The 20,317-nt window shown below is 38.6% G+C and overlaps 2 protein-coding genes across 2 annotated transcripts; both read left to right on the top strand.

Annotated features, from left to right (window-relative positions):
* The first annotated feature begins 1,114 nt into the window (after positions 1–1,114).
* On the top strand, positions 1,115–5,246 carry LOC109908653 (homeobox protein Hox-C13a-like). Its single transcript, XM_020507311.2, has 2 exons — positions 1,115–1,899; positions 4,162–5,246. The coding sequence occupies exons 1-2, from the start codon at positions 1,236–1,238 to the stop codon at positions 4,419–4,421; spliced, it is 924 nt and encodes a 307-aa protein (XP_020362900.1). The 5' UTR covers positions 1,115–1,235; the 3' UTR covers positions 4,422–5,246.
* Positions 5,247–14,184: 8,938 nt separating this feature from the next.
* Positions 14,185–17,978, top strand: LOC109908591 (homeobox protein Hox-C12a-like). The gene is made up of 2 exons (XM_020507257.2): positions 14,185–14,872; positions 15,805–17,978. The coding sequence occupies exons 1-2, from the start codon at positions 14,257–14,259 to the stop codon at positions 16,041–16,043; spliced, it is 855 nt and encodes a 284-aa protein (XP_020362846.1). The 5' UTR covers positions 14,185–14,256; the 3' UTR covers positions 16,044–17,978.
* Positions 17,979–20,317: the final 2,339 nt, after the last annotated feature.

Genomic DNA, 20,317 nt, shown 5'->3' with positions numbered 1-20,317 from the left:
TTTAGTTAAACCTGACCCAAGATTCAGCTTTTACGCGTTACCTTTGGATTACCCAAAAGGTGCCAAATGTGATGCCCAATATTTTCTCTCACAAATATGATTATTATTGTTTTAAAAAGAAAGGATAAGTCATCTTCAGAACTGAAATAAAGTGCATTTGGAATACGTGCAATCCTGTAGCATAATTCAAAGCTCTGAATTATTTTTTTTACAAATTAGACCAAGAAGTTGAATTCATGCCAACACAGTTTCGAAATCCTGAAACTGATTAGCCGTAGTTGACACAGTTTACTGACAAACATATAGCCTTGATGATTTACCAATGGTCGATCGTATCATTACGATGTGTATTCCTAAGAAATGTGCATTTGTGTCTGCATTGCCATACCAATGTTAGTCGAAAAAAATATGATATTAAAACAAATGTAGACATGGTCAATAGTGTGTTAACCACTCCTGTGAATATGCAAGTCTGAATATGCATTTTAATCGTCATGCAGCCAAAACATTTTCCACTCTGACTCTAAAAGAGATTATTGTATGGAACATTGCATTTGTTAGTGAAACCAGCACACAGTCACGCATTGAAGCGAATGAAATATGATGCAATATGTTTACTTTAGTATAAATATAAAAATGCCTAGACCTGCATATTCATTTATTATAATAACATGTTTTTTTCCTCACGCTCAGTAATTAAATGTTCCTTTACATTTAAGTAATTTAGCAGACGCTCTTGTCCAGAGCAATAATGGTTAATTGGCTTGCTCAAGGTTAAATTCACATACTTTTCACTTTGTCCGCTCGGGGATTCGAACTAGTAACCTTTCAGTTAACAGTCCAACGCTCTAACCACTAGAGTACCTGCGGCTACTTCAGTTTAATGTTTTCCAGTGTCGGCCAAACTTTGCAGGTTGTTTTCATTTCCCCTTCTTCGTCTAAGGTTTCCAACCTCCCCTTTAAAGATGTTCGCGTATGTGACTTCAGCCAATGATAGGACCCTGTATTCCCCAGAAAGAAGCGATGAAACTTGAGCTGCTAGTTGTTTATAGGGATGTTCTCCCCCCACTCACAAGCCTCAATCTCTTCGGGCTGGTTAGCATATCACGTGTCAGAACCATAACGAACTGGACACACGGGGTCATGGTTGCGCATGCGCTCGCGTAATATGTAGTTGGAAATGAGGTGTCCGTCTTGGAGTAGTCGACTTTTAAAAAGCATCCGCAACCCCTGATATGACAACTTCACTGGTTCTGCATCCACGCTGGGCGGACACCTTGATGTACGTTTATGAAAAAAGCCCGAATGAAAATAATCCGAATAAAAACCAAACAATGGAGGGATTGAGCGGGAATTGCCCGGCGACCCATTGCAGGGACCTAATGTCGCACCCTGGGTTGGGGCGACATTCGGGCACTATAGCGACCCATCAGGGCTCTATGTACTCGGATATATCTTCCCCAGACACCGGCCGACAGTGTCCTGCTCCCCAAACCTCCTCCAGTCCATCTCTGAGCTACGGTTATCCGTTTGGAAACCCTTATTACGGTTGTAGGTTATCTCACTCGCACAACGTGAACTTGCAGCAGAAGCCCTGCTCGTACCACCCTGCAGAGAAATATGGCGACCCCACCAGCACCGCTTTGCCCACCGAAGAGCTGTCTAGCAGGGCGAAAGAGTTCGCCTTCTACCCCAGTTTTGCTAGCTCATACCAAGCGGTTCCTGGATATCTAGATATGTCAGTGGTTCCCGGGATCAGCCACCCCGAACCCAGGCACGACGCGTTGATTCCTATGGAGGGCTACCAGCACTGGGCTCTGTCGAATGGCTGGGATGGGCAGGTGTACTGTTCCAAGGAGCAAACACAGTCCACTCATCTTTGGAAATCTTCATTTCCAGGTATGAAATTAAACATTTTTAAAATGTCATAACCCCCACCCTTGTTATTACCTATCATTAAATGCAATGGTTTCCTCATCATAACGTAGCCTTATAATTTACCATGTGGCAAACCAAAGCCATGGCTAAGCCTTTATGTCAAGTGTTGTGTGTAGAGTTATATATAAACGACAATGTATAGCATCCATTTGATACATTCTGTAGGGACAGCGTAATATTTGTGCAAAATTTCACAGCGTAATGAAAATGACAGTCAGGCATGGTAGGCTATTTTCATCCACTGGGTCCTCTAATACAGTGTTGGCGCGGTTGGCTGGTTATGAGGCTGATCGCTTCAATATGCCAAAATCAATGTCACGTCCTTCAATTTAACTCAACACAATGGTTTGTGCTTTAGTTGAAATCACAGCTGAAAAATCTATAGTCTTAGAAAATAGCTTACCCGGTGTGATTTTATGTATCTGGTGATAAACACCATAAACGCGCATTGTAGAAACAAAACAATTAGTCTCAGCTTTGTTATTTACCAGTCACAACATGAATACAATAGTGCTTAAACCAGGTAGTCAGTCATGCAGCGGCATAACAACATACCTTTGCCGCTTGTATTATAAAAGCAAGCTAGGCTACTGTTTGGATTGTGCCAATAAATCTCTGCCGAATCTTTGTCAACAGCGCCCAATGTTTCGCGAGGGCGCGTTTTGCATGTGAGAATCAATGTTCCATTCGCCCATGACCAAAGCATCTAATATCTGACTCAAATACTGTGTTGCATAAGTATTTCATAAGTATTTATAATTCAATGGCTTTTGGAAAGACAAGCTTTCCTTTTGTATTGGCAACATAGCCTAGTCTGATATTTGATAAAGAAAACACGGTCCATAAGCGTCCAGTATGCTGTTTACACGGTGTTTACTAGAGTGCTTAGTTAACCACAAGGTTTTATCGTCTTGGTGAAATGTGTATTTGCATTTCGGACACGGAGGAGTTGTTGCCCTAGCTAGCTCTCCCCTCACGCCATTTTGCCTCCTTTTCCAGGAGATTCCTCAAAAACACACACGCGGACGACGAGCGCGCGAGCATGACGCACAACACACGCACAAAACAAACACAAACACAAAAAAACTCTCTCTCACACACACACAAAACTCTCTCTCTCTCTCTATCTCTCACACTCTCTCTCTCTCTCTCTCTCTCTCACACACACACACACACACACACACACACACACACACACACACACACACACACACACACACACACACACACACACACACACACACACACACACACACACACACACACACACACACACACACACACACACACACACACACACACACACACACGTAGCCTATGGGTCTGTTATAGACAACTTTTTGAGCAAGCCAGACAATCCTAACTCATAGCTATAGGTAGCTCAAGTCGCATCCCAATTCCCAACTTAAATCAAACGTCAGATGTTATGCAAAAGGTTGAGCGCGTCAACGGGTTTCTTGATTAGTAAGTGCTCATCGGATCATCACAGTACAATACCAGACATCTTCAAAGATCCAGGGCATACCTGCATAATTACGCAAAGATATGTCCACTGTTGAAATAGGTGTTGTTGATACATTTATATATTTATTTCAAAACCATAAACATTGTGAGTATTATATGAACATCGTTAAGTATTTGGGGGTAACATTGTGTACATCAGCAAGGCTAAACATGTTTTTCTCATAAAAATCTGAAAAAATACTATACTTACATCCTCTTTTCGATGTATACAAGGAGGTATAAACGATGTATCGACCCCCAAGGCCCATTTCTGTGTCGTTCATATCTTTATTACGGATCAAGATTCTTATATTTTGAAGAAATAAAATATTTCACAAATTTGTCATGTATACTGAGTGCCTGTAACTCAAAGAAAATATGTTCTAATACCTCATACACCTCGCGTACCTAGCTAAATATATATAACAATGTGCTTGATATATGCTTGTATTTGAACATCAAGGAGGAAAGCTTATAGATAAAAACGTATACCAATAAAAAAGTAAATACCAATTGTGCGTCCAAAAATATCGTGCGTCATGTTTAAATTTCGCGCATAGATAATTTATTAGGCTGAATCTAATGTCTATGAGGTATTTTTGACATAAAAGGCATCTCCATAACAAACATATTGATACATGAAGTACATTTGAATTAATCAGATTAGTGAATAGTGGTGGGAAATGTGTTTGCGTAATACATATCTCCTTTTCTCTCCAGACGTTGTCCCTTTGCAGCCTGAGGTCAGTAACTACCGTCGTGGACGTAAGAAGCGGGTTCCCTACACCAAGCTCCAACTGAAGGAGCTGGAGAAAGAGTACGCTGGCAGCAAGTTCATCACCAAAGACAAGAGAAGACGCATCTCTGCCGGGACCAACCTCTCAGAGCGCCAAGTCACAATTTGGTTCCAGAACCGACGGGTGAAAGAGAAGAAATTTGTCAGTAAATCCAAGACTAGTAATCATATGCATACAACTTGATAGATTCCCGGTCCATTCTACACTGCATCTGATATCCATCCCACCATCTTCCAATCCATGATTTACCTCTTAGCGACAAACAAGCCAGAAGAACACGTCGGCAGTGTATTTCAATTAAATTCCAATGGTCCACACACTCCACGCTACAAACCCTCTTTTTTCGATTTACAGAAAGAAATGCTCTAAAAACTGTGAAAATATTGAAAAATCAGTTCAACTTTGTTTTATATGAATGTACATATATAAATATATAATATTTAAAACGATATTTGTATTTCAAAAAGACACAAGGATTGCGTGTTTTTTTCTCTCAAACCAATCTCACGAGGAATATTGACATTTCCAAGACTTTTCATCCAACAGACAGCCAGATGAAAACAAGATATTTTCCTCACGTCATCAACAGAAGTTAACTGAAATATGGACATAAACTTGTCAGGGAGAACGATAACTTCAATTAACTCGAAATTCTACACAAAAAAACAACGAGATGTATTTTCTTCAGCCAAGAACTCACAGACTGGGTTTTTGCGGGGGCGACGGATGATACAATGGTTCTTTAAAACTGCTCCCGTTCCGGATTTCAGAAGCTATATATGTTGTCCTCCTGTCTTTTCTGTCTTTCTTGTTAATAGGGTAAAAGCAAGGCTGCTATTGTTATACATGTACAGTGCAATGCCTTCATTATTTAATGCATATTCTCTCGTATGACAGGGCTGTAAATTGGAATGTCTCAAACTCTTTATGTGTTCCTTTATCAGTGAAGGATAATGTCTGTCATGCAACTTGAATGATTGTAAGCAAATAAAGTCCGTGAATATTACACATAAATGCACATTCGTTTTCTTTTGGTTTCTGTTTATAGTGGGCTAAATACAGTACAGATCATTAGGAGCTGTTCAGGTGCCTCGGAAGCAAACAGTCTTGTAGCTGTATCTCCTGCGGTAGGCTATGTGCACTGTATGTTGGTGTTTTAAACATACTGGTGACATGTTTCATAAAGACATGATGATGATTAACATCATTTCAATATTTTCACCCCGGTCAAACAAGGTTATCTGTTGAAATATCATGAATTAAATATTGTGGTTCTTTCCTGACGCCTGTAGTAAGTAATCATATCACTCAGTGGAACTTAGTTTGCAGTGCATTCTGTCTGACATCCTCGTGGCCAGTCCAACAAGCAGGACTGACATTGAACAGCCCTGGTATTGACGAACGGTTTGTATAGAAGAGGATATATGTGTATACGTGCTTTGGATAGACATGTATGAAATTGACATGTACGCCTAGGAGATCCATAGGACAAAAATGATTCATATTCAACTGTGTATCCTTTGACGCGTTAACTTAGGATAGGTTGTATGGGTAGGCTTATGTAATAGGCCCACCTAATACAGGCCTGTATAATAAGTTTATATTGCACTGTTGTTTAAGTAGAGAATTAACCTTTCCACAAAGTTTAATGTGGAGGCTTGCAATGTGAGATTACGACGTCTTCTTGGATCTTTCTGATTCTTCCAATTACTTCCTTCTAACTCAACTCAATATAATAGAAACGTCTGCTTACCAAATGTACCAGGACACAGCAACAGTATTCGCTAGCCTCGTGTTCGGTATTGAACAGCAAACGAATAAACGATCAGTGATAGGCTATATTTGGTTTTTCATGCGCACCTACATTTAGATCAAAGCAATGCCTTATACAATGTCTTAATGTCTTCTTACCTTCCCAAAGAAACACAATACCCTGAATAAATCAAATATTCCATAACACACAAACACACAAAAAAACACGCACACACAATGTTGATATTTCGACAGCTAGGCTATATTCTTTAAATCCAAGTTCATGCTAAAGTAACGTACTTCAGTTTCACTAAATCCATAGACTTACAGCAAGTTAATGCATCCACATATGTTTTCCTTACCCTAGAAATAACGACGCATTCCATAACAGAGGAGACCTTCTCCATGATTTACCCGCAGTTACTCGTGACTCGTGATATTGACTTGCTTTTTCAGGTTGATTACGAGCCTCCGAAATACCTTTTCGTATACTTGAGTAATAGTGTATGTGTCATATATATGTCATATGTTAGCTATAATTTTTCAAGGAATGTAAAGTAAGTATTTTGCGCCTAAAACTGGATATAAACTTGCGTTTAAATTCATTTATCGATTTCTGCTTAAAGTTGGTTCACACGCCCGTATTCCAAGCTATAGAATTCCGTCCAAAGTCCATAACCTATTCATTCTGTACATGTATTGAAGCAGTTATAGTATCATCGTCTCCGCCATTGTTGGGCCTATTCTATAGAAACAATATACTGTAGATGTTCTTAGATTTTTTTTATTGTTACCAGGCTTATTTCTGGTTTTAAAGGACACACCACACACACACACACACACACACACACACACAGAGAGATGGGACCACTCACCAAACATCAAGCAAATAACACTATGCCTTTTTCTCAGTTTCTTGAAACATTTACGCACCATTACCCACAGGACTACTTGTGGCCATATGCTTCATTGGTCAACCTGATAATGCTTCTTTTAAATTGTAGTAAGCAAATGCGAAGCGTATAAATAGCGGTGTTTGACGTCTGGGGCACCTCTTTACCCTTGACCGTGACTATGCAGCCAGCCACTTTGACCTTGACATCAGAGCAGTGCGTGAATACTAAACAGGGGGCTGGGCGAGCTTAGCAGGGAAGGCCCACGGGTTGTTTGCAGGCAAATAATGTGTTTTTCCCCTGTCTAGACAGCTAGACTTAATGACATGCCATAAATACATAAAAAGGGGAAATGCACCGATATCCTACTGGCCTGACCATCTCTGACTGGTGACCAACTCTGAGTGAGCCTTTTCGTTAACATTTGGGTTTCTGTGTCATCGTTTGTGTTAAACAGAGCATACCTTTCTCTCAAAGTGGGTTATTCTCTTCTCTCCTCTCTCTCTCTCTCTCTCTCTCTCTCTCTCTCCCAGCCCCGTGCTACTCAAAACCAACCAATGGTTTCATGCACTCATCATGAAGTGTGCGTGTGTGTTATTGACCACAAAGGACAGGTAGAACGTTGACGTCTCCAAACACCGACGCCTATCTGACTGCAGGGAGCAGCCATGACGTGTCCTGGGCTCGAGACACCGCTAACCTCATGCGCAGCTTCTGTCTGAGAATAAATGAAATATGCCGAAGTGTCGCCCACAGCATACCGATTTAAGGTAATAGCCATTTTCTTATTTAATTTATGCATATTTGGTCAAATGACAGCACATTTTAGACAACTGGTATTCCTTTTTGTGCTAGAAAGTACAACTTTGCTTGGTTCAGCTGCTATAGGCATTGTTATTCATGTGCAATAACAATGCAATCTCTTATCAACTTTGGAAATTTGACTCTTAGTATGTCAAAATAGACCGACCAGTTTGCATTGTTGTGTTAGGAAATATAGTTGTATTTGACAAGAGGGGTTTTTAACACATGAAGAATTAATTGGTTCTCTCTGGGGAATGTTTTGGCTATGTTCTAATAATGTTTTGGGTAAGATAAATGCTGAAAATAAATGAGATGTGATTGTGGTTTCAGTTTGCAATTGTTAATCTCAAATTCAAAACATATATAGTTATCCATATCATATATAGTTATCCATATCATATATAGTTATCCATATCATATATAGTTATCCATATCATATATAGTTATCCATATCATATATAGTTATCCATATTATATATAGTTATCCATATCATATATAGTTATCCATATCATATATAGTTATCCATTCTTTGATTACTTGAGATATCGTCATGTACAGACAAGTAAATCACGGTGCTTTATTTAAGGATGTCAATATGCCGCCTTTCTATTCAAATATTACATACACGATTTTATTTAAAACAATATTTTGCAATGAAGGCAAACCAAATGACAAATAGCCCCCCCCAACCACACCACCCACACCACCCAACACACAAACTATTTGTTGTAAACTTACTTCATACTTCTACAAATCTTGTATTTGCACTAAATACACTGAAAGTGAATGGACAATTTGAATCATGACAAATCCAGAACAATTATTCAGACGTTTACTTTATATAATCCAGGATTTCATATTAGCCTAGTTAATTTTCATACATCACGCTCAATCTACAATATCTGAGAACGTTTTAAATTGAGAATTATGAAAATTGACTCATATCTATGATGTGACAAGCTTAGATATTGCGTCTTGAGTCAGGCACCGAGGGTGTCGAAATTCTTGAATCATTCACACAAAGGCTTATATCGTTTGTTTTAAATGTTTATTCACTCAATATTGTCAATCATTTTCGGCATTCTAACGGATAATTTCAGGAAAGAGTGTTTTGTCCAATCAAAAACACAAGACACCTTCACTCCAAATGGAATGGAATAATTTGTCCAGTGAAAATGGCATGTAGTCGTACACTTACTTCCTTTAGATTAGAACAAGTAGCCAAAAAGTACTTATTTGATACAAGTTTCAAAGCTTTGGCTAATGTGTAGGCTTAGTCTGGTTAAAATATGAAATAGGGCTATAGAGTGAATAGCTTGTGGATGCTGCCAGGCCCCGGCCCAACCAAATAGATGGCGCTGGCCCCAGCCAGCATGTTGCTGGGCAGGGTTCTAGAGGGAAAAAGCTGAATTGAGAAGGGGGCTGATAACCTCTGGTGGTGGCAAGGTGAAAATACCAGGCTGTAGAAATTAAACTTGGATTTATTTTTGAATTCATTCAGTCAGTCACATGGACGGGTTGGTTGTTTAGGGTTGGCTTAGATTGTTGATAACATATCAAATATATTTCCTCTCCAATGTTTATTGAAAACGTAAATACATTTGCACAATGAGCACTTCTTGTCTCTCAAATACATCGTTACAGATGTTGATTATTAAGCTAGCGAATTTTAGCCATATTAGCATAGACATTAGTCAAAACACCTCAAAACAAGACATGGTATCAAGAACAATATAAAGCCAGCTGAAACGAGCCAACTACGATTCCCCACATGGTAGTTATTGTAATTGTTGCTAGCTATATGGCTATCCAGAATCACAACAACAAACAGACTTCTGCCCCTGTTGACGCGCACGCATTGTTTTCGTGACATTGTCAGCTAACCCATCTATACAACAAACGATGCTCCATCTTACAATGATCATTATTACTATTAGGCTATTACTTTTTAACATCAATAGGCCTATATATGAGCCTAACACTAAATCCATATTCATATTATAACATAGTATTGTTATTATTGTGGCTGTTAAATTTATGCCATGTCTTGTTTTGAGGTGTTTTGACTAATGTCCATGCTAATATGGCTCAAATTCGCTAGCTAGTTAACCGATAACTATAACAATGTATTTGAGAGACAACAAGTGCTCATTGTGCAAATGTGTTTATGTTTTCAAATAAACATTGGAGACGAAATATAGTTTACATGTTGTCAACAATCTAAGCCAACCCTAAACAACCAACTCGTCCATGTGACTGACTGAATTTGTGGTTCTTATTATTGTTGTTAGTGAAGTTTTACTTTTGTTTTTGTTATCATTATACAGTACGCTATATTCATTATGCATATTGTTGTTTTGTTGTGGTGATGTTATCCATTTCTTAAATCCCAACATAACGATTATGCTCCATAGCGTTTATACATTTCTTATATCCCAACATAACGACGGCCCATAGCGATTTTGAGTTTTAGCGACTATTTCCTCTTAGACACATGATTAATATTTTCAAGATTATTCATATGAATGGTTTATGTTGTGTTGGTAATGCTATTTGCGTCATTTTTTAGCTATAGCTACAGGCTCTTCCAACGCCAAATTATGTAGATGGTGGTTTGTTTGTAGCTATTTACTTAGGCCTACTGATTGCTGTTCTAACGGATTAGGAATAATAATGTTATGCATAATTGGGCTATGCGTAAAATGCCTGAGTATTTGTTAATTGATTGAAAATAGATAGATTGTGATTGATTTGTAACCACTAAATATATTAATCAATTCCCTCAGCTGTTTTGAAAGAATTTGATAATTGCTAGGCAGAACCACATACACGCACGCACGCACGCACGCACGCACACACACACACACACACACACACACACACACACACACACACACACACACACACACACACACACACACACACACACACACACACACACACACACACATATTACGTGTCACTATGCACAGGCTTACACTGGCCGAATAGTTATAGAACTTTATAATTTATTTAAAAAAATATTACAGGCAATTATATGATATTTCGCAATGATCTTCCAAAAACAAATGTTTTGAACAAATGTTTTGACGGTCAAGTTCAAAGGGTGTGCACCCATAGACTGGTGTTAAAATATCTAATATTGTAGCACGAGCCACTTCGTTATAGGTATGATATTAAATCCTAATTATTTATAATTTAAAGTTTAATATAACCATATTTTCTAACAGAAGCCTATTTTAACAGTTTACTCTAGTTCACTATTATTTTTTCTAAATGGAAATTTCTTCCTATATTAAAATAGACAGAATTAAATAGGCTACACTTAAAATCTTGCAGTTCTCTAAGCGTTGTTCACAATCAGGGAGGTCTTATCCTTGAGGGGAACTTTAAAAAATATCCGAGGCCATAACCGTGGCAACCTGTCTGCACAAAATCAAAGGGGAGTAAAAAAAAGTCCTTTGTTTCCGCTATTGCCCTGTCTGGACAGGCCGAGAGATTCCAAGACAGAAATTCCAATCCCGAGCCTCCAGACAACGCACGAGACAGTGACCTTGAACTGACAACCAGTATTTCCCAACTGTCGTTTTGTAAAATAATATAGACCTATCAAAAATACTTACTTTCTCAGAATATCACAGAATATCAGTTGAGTGTTGCTCAATTCCCCTACGCTTCCAAAGGTATCGTCTGTATCAAATGTGAATCCAGAAATCGTTCAGTGTGAATGTGAACTAGGCTTGTTGGAGAGCTGGTCTGGATCGAAGGCGTGGTGGCATTGGGGGGTCTGGTCTGCTGTCTGCTGCGGCACAACGACGCTGTTGCCTCTATTCTCTTTGAGGTAAAGTGGAACCATTATATATAATGCAGATTCACTTTTAATATATATATATATATATCGATAATTAAAGCTCTACTTTGAAAATGGTCATGGACTTATCATTACATGGTTACAGACATTATCTCGTCTTGTAATTAAGGTTTTTGCTTTGGCAACTTTTCCTAGAATGGATTACTATGTCGTAATTAAGAACATGAGAGGTTGTGAACTAAACCGATACTAAGTAATCTCCCATAGTGCTCAGACGGCTGCAGCTAGACTCACAACATATAATAACATTTATGTTGTTGTACTGCATTGCAATACTTACTAAGGGTCTGCAATGATTGGAGAAGAAATTCTGAAAGTGCACGAGGCCAGATTAAAACTCAAATAATTCAAAGCAGCGTCTCCAATTTCAGATGTATATTTTTCGTTCTATTTAGAGGCTGAGGCGCGCTGGTTCTCTGTGATATCTGTCACTGCTGATGATGGATCAAATAACGTGTGGGTTGCATCAAATAATGTCTGAGTTGAAAATTGTGCAGCGACCAATGTAGCCTATGTAAAACTAATTAGGCTAGTATTCTCAGAAAAGGCTTTGTACTTCTTGTATATGCGGGAATATTCAAATTGCAAGGTACAAAATGCCACATATTTAACATTTGCATCTAAAATGTTATATAACTACTACAATTACGTTATTTTATTTACCGATGTTTTCTATTTTCTATTTTACATAGTTATGCTGTTATGACGTATAATATGAACTTAACGTAAATTGTCAAATTGTTTTGGACAAAGAGTTATAAATCCACGTTATAGCAGATCATCAGTATTATTATACATTATTATACATCAAATAGGATGGTAAGGAGTTATATTCCTTTACCATACCCTCAACACAGTTATATATGTTGCAATATCCTTATGACGTAAAACCGCGCGTGATATTTAATTGATATTATGGTAACGCATTCTTCATGAAAATAATGTGAATGGTTAACATGTTTTAAGATCAATAAAGCGCAATTTTGCTCATGCACTTGAGTAGAACGGACATATTCAGAGCAATATACATTCATTAATTTATTTTAAGTCTTTATTTAGTAGGCCTTATTTATGCCTACTAATCGTCACCAGTGCTACAGACATCTGGGATCATAGGCAATGAGCCTTAACCCATAAGTATACACACGTGCGCATAAGAGACGTTACATAATTACATTTAAAAGGGGTATGCATTTTTGATTACAAATTTACAGATCTGAGGCGGCAGTTAGCCTAGCGGTTGAGAGTGTTGGCACAGTAATCAACAATTTGCTGGTTCCAATTCCAGAGTAGACTGGGTGAAAAATCTATCGATGTGCCCTTGAGCAATGCACTTAAGCCTAATTGCTCCTGTAAATCGCTCTAGATAAGAGCGTCTGCTAAATTACGTGTAATGTAGGTGTAGATAAGTTTGTTTTTGTCGGTCTCGCCCGGTGTCTAAACATTACGTAACTTCAGAAGAATTAATATGAGTGTCAGTACTAAGCTATATATTAGAAGGATTTATATCTAAGAATGCACTCTGAGTCTAAGCATTTCCAGATACCTTCAATGCAATTGATGAGAGGATCTGTGGACCAGATGGGAGGAGAAGAAAGAGAAAGAATATGGTACCATACCATCCTCTGGCGTATATGTTGAACATTTTGACAGGCTTAGACCACATTGGAATGTATTTGCTAACTGTTGGCTACGTGCCTGAATGATATGCATAGGAGTTGTATTTTTTTTAAATATGGTAAAGTGATTACATTTTTTTTTGCTGAGACTAAGCATTCATTTTTGCTGTTGTACTATAGCATATAAGAAAGTATTTTTCCTCTAAAATTGCTCTCTAGTGGTGCTTTGCTATTATAACAGCTACACTGTGATGCATAATAGCGATTCCTACAGAGCATCTTCAGAATGATAATACTACAAATCAACTAATTAATGGAATATGGTTCAGCACGTCTCCACCGATTGAATCTGTTAAGTTCCCTCTGCTAACTTGTAAAGTTTATATCAAATAATTGTGAGAGGTATAGGCCTATCACCGTCCTCATAGAGTTTGGCTGCGAATGTTTATAGGGGGTATCTGTTAAAGTTGTTCATGGGTGTATGGGATAATATTATGTGAGATATACACTCTTAAAGTAACCTTATAGAATAACGTCTGATTTTAACAGAGCCGCTAAAGTAGAGAGCGGCAATGAGCATCAGTCTTTTCTTAAAACAAGCTTGTAAAAGACGGACATCACAGCTTTATTTGACATTTAATTCAAACATAATTTGCTCGAAAAAACGATGCACCTTCTCCTTCTAGGAAAATAAATAGTTTTCATAAGAAATAGTATTTTAAAACCTTTGCCAGCTAATAAAAATATTAAACGAGACTAGGGACTGTTACATATATTTGTATAGTAGAGGAGAAAAAAGGAGAAGTAGGTTTGGAATCGACTGGGTTCCAGAGAAGAAAAACAAGATTATACATATTTAATAAAACATTTATAGTATTTTTTTAAAGCACATAAACCCCGTAATACAGTTAATGTTTTGTTTTGTCTGAGGTGGACCAAGTGGGTGGTACCCTTGTGTAGCATAATTTAGTCCTTAGATCACATGACTTTAGGTTGACCAATCAGGTGCACCCCCAGGTTTAACTACGTTAAATGTCAGATTGCAATAAACTAGAAGCTGTTGGTCGGGCCCGCGGAAATGGGCGAGCATAATCTTCTTAATCCCGGGTTTGTGGGACCTTTGGTAAACATCCACACTGGAGACACTTTTTACTTTCCGAATTTCCGAGCCTCGGGGGGACAACTGGCGGGGCTACCATCTCTCCCCTACCCGAGAAGGGACAATGTTTGCTCCCTCCCGTGGAACCCATCCGAGCCCTGCAATGGATACTCTCAATCATATTTTAGCAGCCCCGTGTCTATTAACCCTTCTTTCAACCGGTCGTGTGAAATTACTCGACCGGAGGAGAGTAAATGTTATTATAGCAATGGCAGCGTGAGCAGCAGAGAGAGCTGTTCAGGTGGTGGCGGGAGCAGCCTAAAGCGAGAGGATAAAGCGAGGGACACATCATCATTCATAACATCTGATCACGGGATGCACTCTGGCATGGGCAGCAATAACATTGGTGCATTTTCTAAGTGTAATTATGGGACCGAGCAACTCGCTCAAGACCCGCCGTCCTGCCAATCTCTGGAATCCGATTCCAGCTCCTCGCTTCTCAACGAGGGCAGCAAAACTTCCTCCAGCGACCCTCAGACCCTTCTGTCACCAGGAAACCACACCGCCCATTCGGGCAACATAGCTGCATGCGGAGGTGGGTCCCATCCTCATTCATCCAAACACTGTTATATGATATTATAAATCCCCAAAATGCTCGTTTATTATCAAAGGAATTGTGTAGTTCAGCATAGCCAGAGGTTTGTTGTTGGCTCTAGCGATTTGTTATCATGATGCTCATGTTTTGTTTTTTGCCTGTAGGCGACTTCACTTGCGTGGCAGACAAACGCCGCTAGGGGTTTCCTTAAAATGTTCCGTCATGCTTCAAGCGTTTGTGTTCAACCAGGAGACTTTAGGCTGCAGACCATTTTAGTCCACGGTCTTGGGTCTTACTGCCACTGCATGCGTCTCAGGGTCAGAGACAAAATAATTACGAATAAGCTTATCGATGTGAACGTATCAGTTTGGTTTATCTGCATCATTTAGCTTGTTATAACATGTATATTACGCAAATATTAGGCAGAACAAATGAGTGCAGTGATTTGAAGAGGTGAGGCGCTGTGGATGACTGCATGAAATAGAGAGGGGTTTCGTTTTAATGACTCGTTAACATAATTAATATCTGTCGCTGTGTACTTTAAAGGGGGGGGGGGGGAATGTTGGGGGTTTTGCAAGGAAATACTTAATTATCGCGTTAACTGCATCAGCTTTAACTGCATCAGTAAAAGTTCATGTGACACAAACTACTGTAAATTAGTGGTCCCTTTGCCTTTATGTATAAACTCCGAAGAAGGAAACAGAATTTCAGCTGCAGCTTCTAAACAAACATTCCCCATGTCATCGAATAAGATTCAGACTTAGAAAGGTCTATATAGATTAGACCACAACAAGTAAAGTGTAACACAACACATGTTTATGTGCGCAGCACAGGAAGTCACATTGAAAGGAGAATAGTCTTGGAGGTGACTGTGAGCTTAATTTGTAGTCCCAACTGGTGTGATTTATCCATATCTTGTATGCCCCCTCCAGGTGCCCCGTGGTACCCGATGCACACCCGGACCAGAAAGAAACGCAAGCCCTACTCCAAGCTCCAACTGGCCGAACTGGAGGGCGAGTTCATACTGAATGAGTTCATCACCAGACAGCGGCGGAGGGAGCTGTCTAATCGCCTCAACCTCAGCGATCAACAGGTTAAAATCTGGTTCCAGAACCGGCGTATGAAGAAGAAGAGACTGATGATGAGGGAGCAAGCTATGGGCTTCTTTTAGATTTAGTAGAGACGTGGCACCATAAGGATAATCGATTGACAGGCAGTGTTTCTCCTGTCTGCAATTGCTATAAATGCATGCATGCACTCACCTAGCCTACTCTCGCTCCATCTCCATCAGAAGGTGCAAAATGTTCAGGAAAATATTTTAGGTGTAGGCCCTAAGGAAAACGACCAAGTGATACTGCTGCGATAACTTAGAATATCGGCCGAGTTATGCAGGATAGTACTACCATAGTGTTGTGGTAAAACACCTATAGCCTACAGACGTTAATCAACTGTGAGATTATATTATTGCGTCCCAAAGGACGGAATTAGTGCATGATGTCCATGACTGATGTAATTTCCTAAACCCTTGAAAATGAACCATTTATTTTGATAAATTATTTGAAAACTAAATTAACAAAATGAAAAGCAATATAATAAACACGAGACGAGTTTGCGATAAACCTATCAGGCCAGAGTTTGCGATAAACCTATCAGGCCAGAGTTTGCGATAAACCTATCAGGCCAATTCTTCACCAATTCTGTCACTGGCAATGTAGATTGGTTAAGACGAATGACATTGGTTGAGATGAACACAATGCCCTTATCCGCTTCCTCTAGTTCCCTGCCATGTGTTTCGGCACGTTCACGGTCACGAGCAAGGAGTCAGACTCCAAGCCGCAAATCAGAGGCTCTTAAACCTCCAAGCCAACCTCTCTATGGCTGCAGCGCTTTGAAATATTATTTGCCATGAATTCGTTCATGTGCTGACAACTTTCTCAAGATATTTGATATTGCCCCCCCCCCCCTCCCCCAACAGCCTCTGAATAACTTTGGGGGGTTGGATCAGAACAGATGAGGTTGTTGTTTAAACACGGGTTCGTGCTGGCTGCTATCGAAGATCATAGTTCTCGTAGACGTGCTGACAATTATTCTTCAATTATTCTTCCACCATAGAGTTGTTGGAGATCCTTATTGCAATAACATGCAGAGATATATGTCTTCTTCGTAAATGCACATCCCATAGATAGACTTTCAATAAGCTTTTTGTACTTGATATAGGCCCAGGAATAACGGTTACCGCTGGAAAAGTGCACATTTGAAATGGGCATCATTGGAAGTAGAACTTGACTGAAAAATAGGCTCAGTGGAAAGAAATATCGTATTATAAACATATATGACATACAAAATCTAAACGCTGGTGTGTGAACCTTTAACATCTGGGCAGCACAATGTATTATAGTGTTGAATGTATATGGATTAAACCCCAGACACAGTGAAGCATGTTAGTGATTATGTGAAAAATAAACAAATGGATGATACATAATGATTGCTCGGTACCTTATGACTTTTAAAGTAGAAACAACTGAAAGATTGAAAGACATATCGTCGCATTTTAAAAACCTTTATGATATATGCATGTTATAATTATAATGATTATAATGCATTGGTCGGAGGTACTGACTATCATTTGTAGGCTACTGTATTTGGTATTCGTTATGTACTATATGGTGTCTCTTTTTACCTTATAACGTGTAGCAAATTGTAAAAGTATGGAAATAATATGATATTTGGGGATATCCTATCTCAATATAATAGTGTTTTATGTTAATGTTCCAATATACAATCTCGCATTCCCATTATTTGCGGTTGTAAATGGTTATATGAAATGAAGATTTCATACAGCCATGACATGGTTATAAAAAATTGTATGATATGATACTATTTACATGATATTTCAGGATCCCCTTTCTCAGTCTGATAGTGTTACGTTATTGTTCCTTATTTTTTTGTACAATATTGCGTTCCCTTATTTGCTCTTGTGAGGGTTGCTTAATAAAACGTTGTGTTGTATAAAAGTAAAAATGACATGAATGTATCTATGTATGAATAAGGTTTCTAATAAACAGAATCTTTACAAAATAAAAAAGGTTATACCACTGTCATTTTACTGTTGTTTCAAGTACTTTATTATGTGATAATGGCACAACAAATGAGTCGCATTACACACGGTTATTGCGTTGGATTCTTGTTTGGATATACACGAAAGCGCTCTCATTTGGAATGGTAAAACAATATGATACACTGGTTATGTGGTAATGACAGGTAAACAGAAAATATGGAGTTTGCGTTGCACATGTCAGCCAAATAACTCTCAAACATAATTATCATTGAGAAAAAAATGGGTATTAAGGGTTTGTCAAAATAAAGTGGCGGCTTGTGTTTTTTTCTGAATTGAGATCATTTGTTGGCATTTCAGTGAACTGTGGATGGCCGGATCCGGCGACCGACTCCTGGCACCATTAGTCCCTGTATATCAAAAAAAACTTACGCCTACATCATACGCTGCTGCCACTTGTGCGTTTTGCCTATAGTTTACTAGCCTACCATACCGTGTTTAATATATACCATACCGTGTTGAATATAGTTTACTAGCCTACCATACCGTGTTGAATATATACCATACCGTGTTGAATATAGCTTACTAGCCTACCATACCGTGTTGAATAGAGTTTACTAGCCTACCATACCGTGTTGAATATATACCATACCGTGTTGAATATAGCTTACTAGCCTACCATACCGTGTTGAATAGAGTTTACTAGCCTACCACACCGTGTTGAATATATACCATACCGTGTTGAATATAGTTTACTAGCCTACCATACCGTGTTGAATATATACCATACCGTGTTGAATATAGTTTACTAGCCTACCATACCGTGTTGAATATATACCATACCGTGTTGAATATAGCTTACTAGCCTACCATACCGTGTTGAATATAGCTTACTAGCCTACCATACCGTTTTGAATATAGTTTACTAGCCTACCATACCGTGTTGAATATAGTTTACTAGCCTACCATACCGTGATGAATATAGTTTACTAGCCTACCATACCATGTTGAATATATACCATACCGTGTTGAATATATACCATACCGTGTTGAATATATACCATACCGTGTTTAATATATACCATACCGTGTTGAATATAGTTTACTAGCCTACCATACCGTGTTGAATATATACCATACCGTGTTGAATATAGCTTACTAGTCTACCATACCGTGTTGAATATAGCTTACTAGCCTACCATACCGTTTTGAATATAGTTTACTAGCCTACCATACCGTGTTGAATATAGCTTACTAGCCTACCATACCGTTTTGAATATAGCTTACTAGCCTACCATACCGTGTTGAATATAGTTTACTAGCCTACCATACCGTGTTGAATATAGCTTACTAGCCTACCATACCGTTTTGAATATAGCTTACTAGCCTACCATACCGTGTTGAATATAGCTTACTAGCCTACCATACCGTTTTGAATATAGCTTACTAGCCTACCATACCGTGTTGAATATAGCTTATTAGCCTACCATACCGTTTTGAATATAGTTTACTAGCCTACCATACAGTGTTGAATATAGCTTACTAGCCTACCATACCGTGTTGAATATAGTTTACTAGCCTACCATACCGTGTTGAATATAGTTTACTAGCCTACCATACCGTGTTGAATATAGTTTACTAGCCTACCATACCGTGTTGAATATAGTTTACTAGCCTACCATACCGTGTTAAATATAGTTTACTAGCCTACCATACCGTGTTGAATATAGTTTACTAGCCTACCATACCGTGTTGAATATAGTTTACTAGCCTACCATACCGTGTTGAATATAGTTTACTAGCCTACCATACCGTGTTGAATATAGTTTACTAGCCTACCATACCGTGTTAAATATAGTTTACTAGCCTACCATACCGTGTTGAATATAGTTTACTAGCCTACCATACCGTGTTGAATATAGTTTACTAGCCTTCTATACAGTATTGAACAGTATCTTTCTTTCCTACTATACAGTGTTGAACTATATCTTTCTATCCTACTATAAACTGTCTGACTATACTGTGTTGAACTTAGTATATCTCAACAATATCTTCAAAATATACATGAGTTTATTGAGAATTTAGAAGGCCGCAAATTTTGATCCATCATCACATTGCGAACATTGAGGTGATACGTTGCCACAGTTACTATTCCGTCCTTTCAGCTTCCCTCATTTCTTCTGCAATATTATTATTGTGATTTTGACATTTTAACTAACCCGTGTTCACAGTTTCTACAGTCAGGATATTGAGAAGTGCATTGAGTCATCAACGGAGAGATGCATTAGACCATAATGCTTTTACCATACGCTAGTTTCTAGCAGCAGCCTATGGATTTGCTTATAGATAAAGTCAACAAATGAGAAAAGAGAGAGAACGTGTTTTGGGTA

This window comes from Oncorhynchus kisutch, linkage group LG17, assembly GCF_002021735.2.
Source record: "Oncorhynchus kisutch isolate 150728-3 linkage group LG17, Okis_V2, whole genome shotgun sequence".
NCBI classification, from domain to species: Eukaryota; Metazoa; Chordata; class Actinopteri; order Salmoniformes; family Salmonidae; genus Oncorhynchus; species Oncorhynchus kisutch.
The sequence above is the reverse complement of the archived record's forward strand: the minus strand, read 5'-3'. Positions and strand labels throughout refer to the sequence as shown.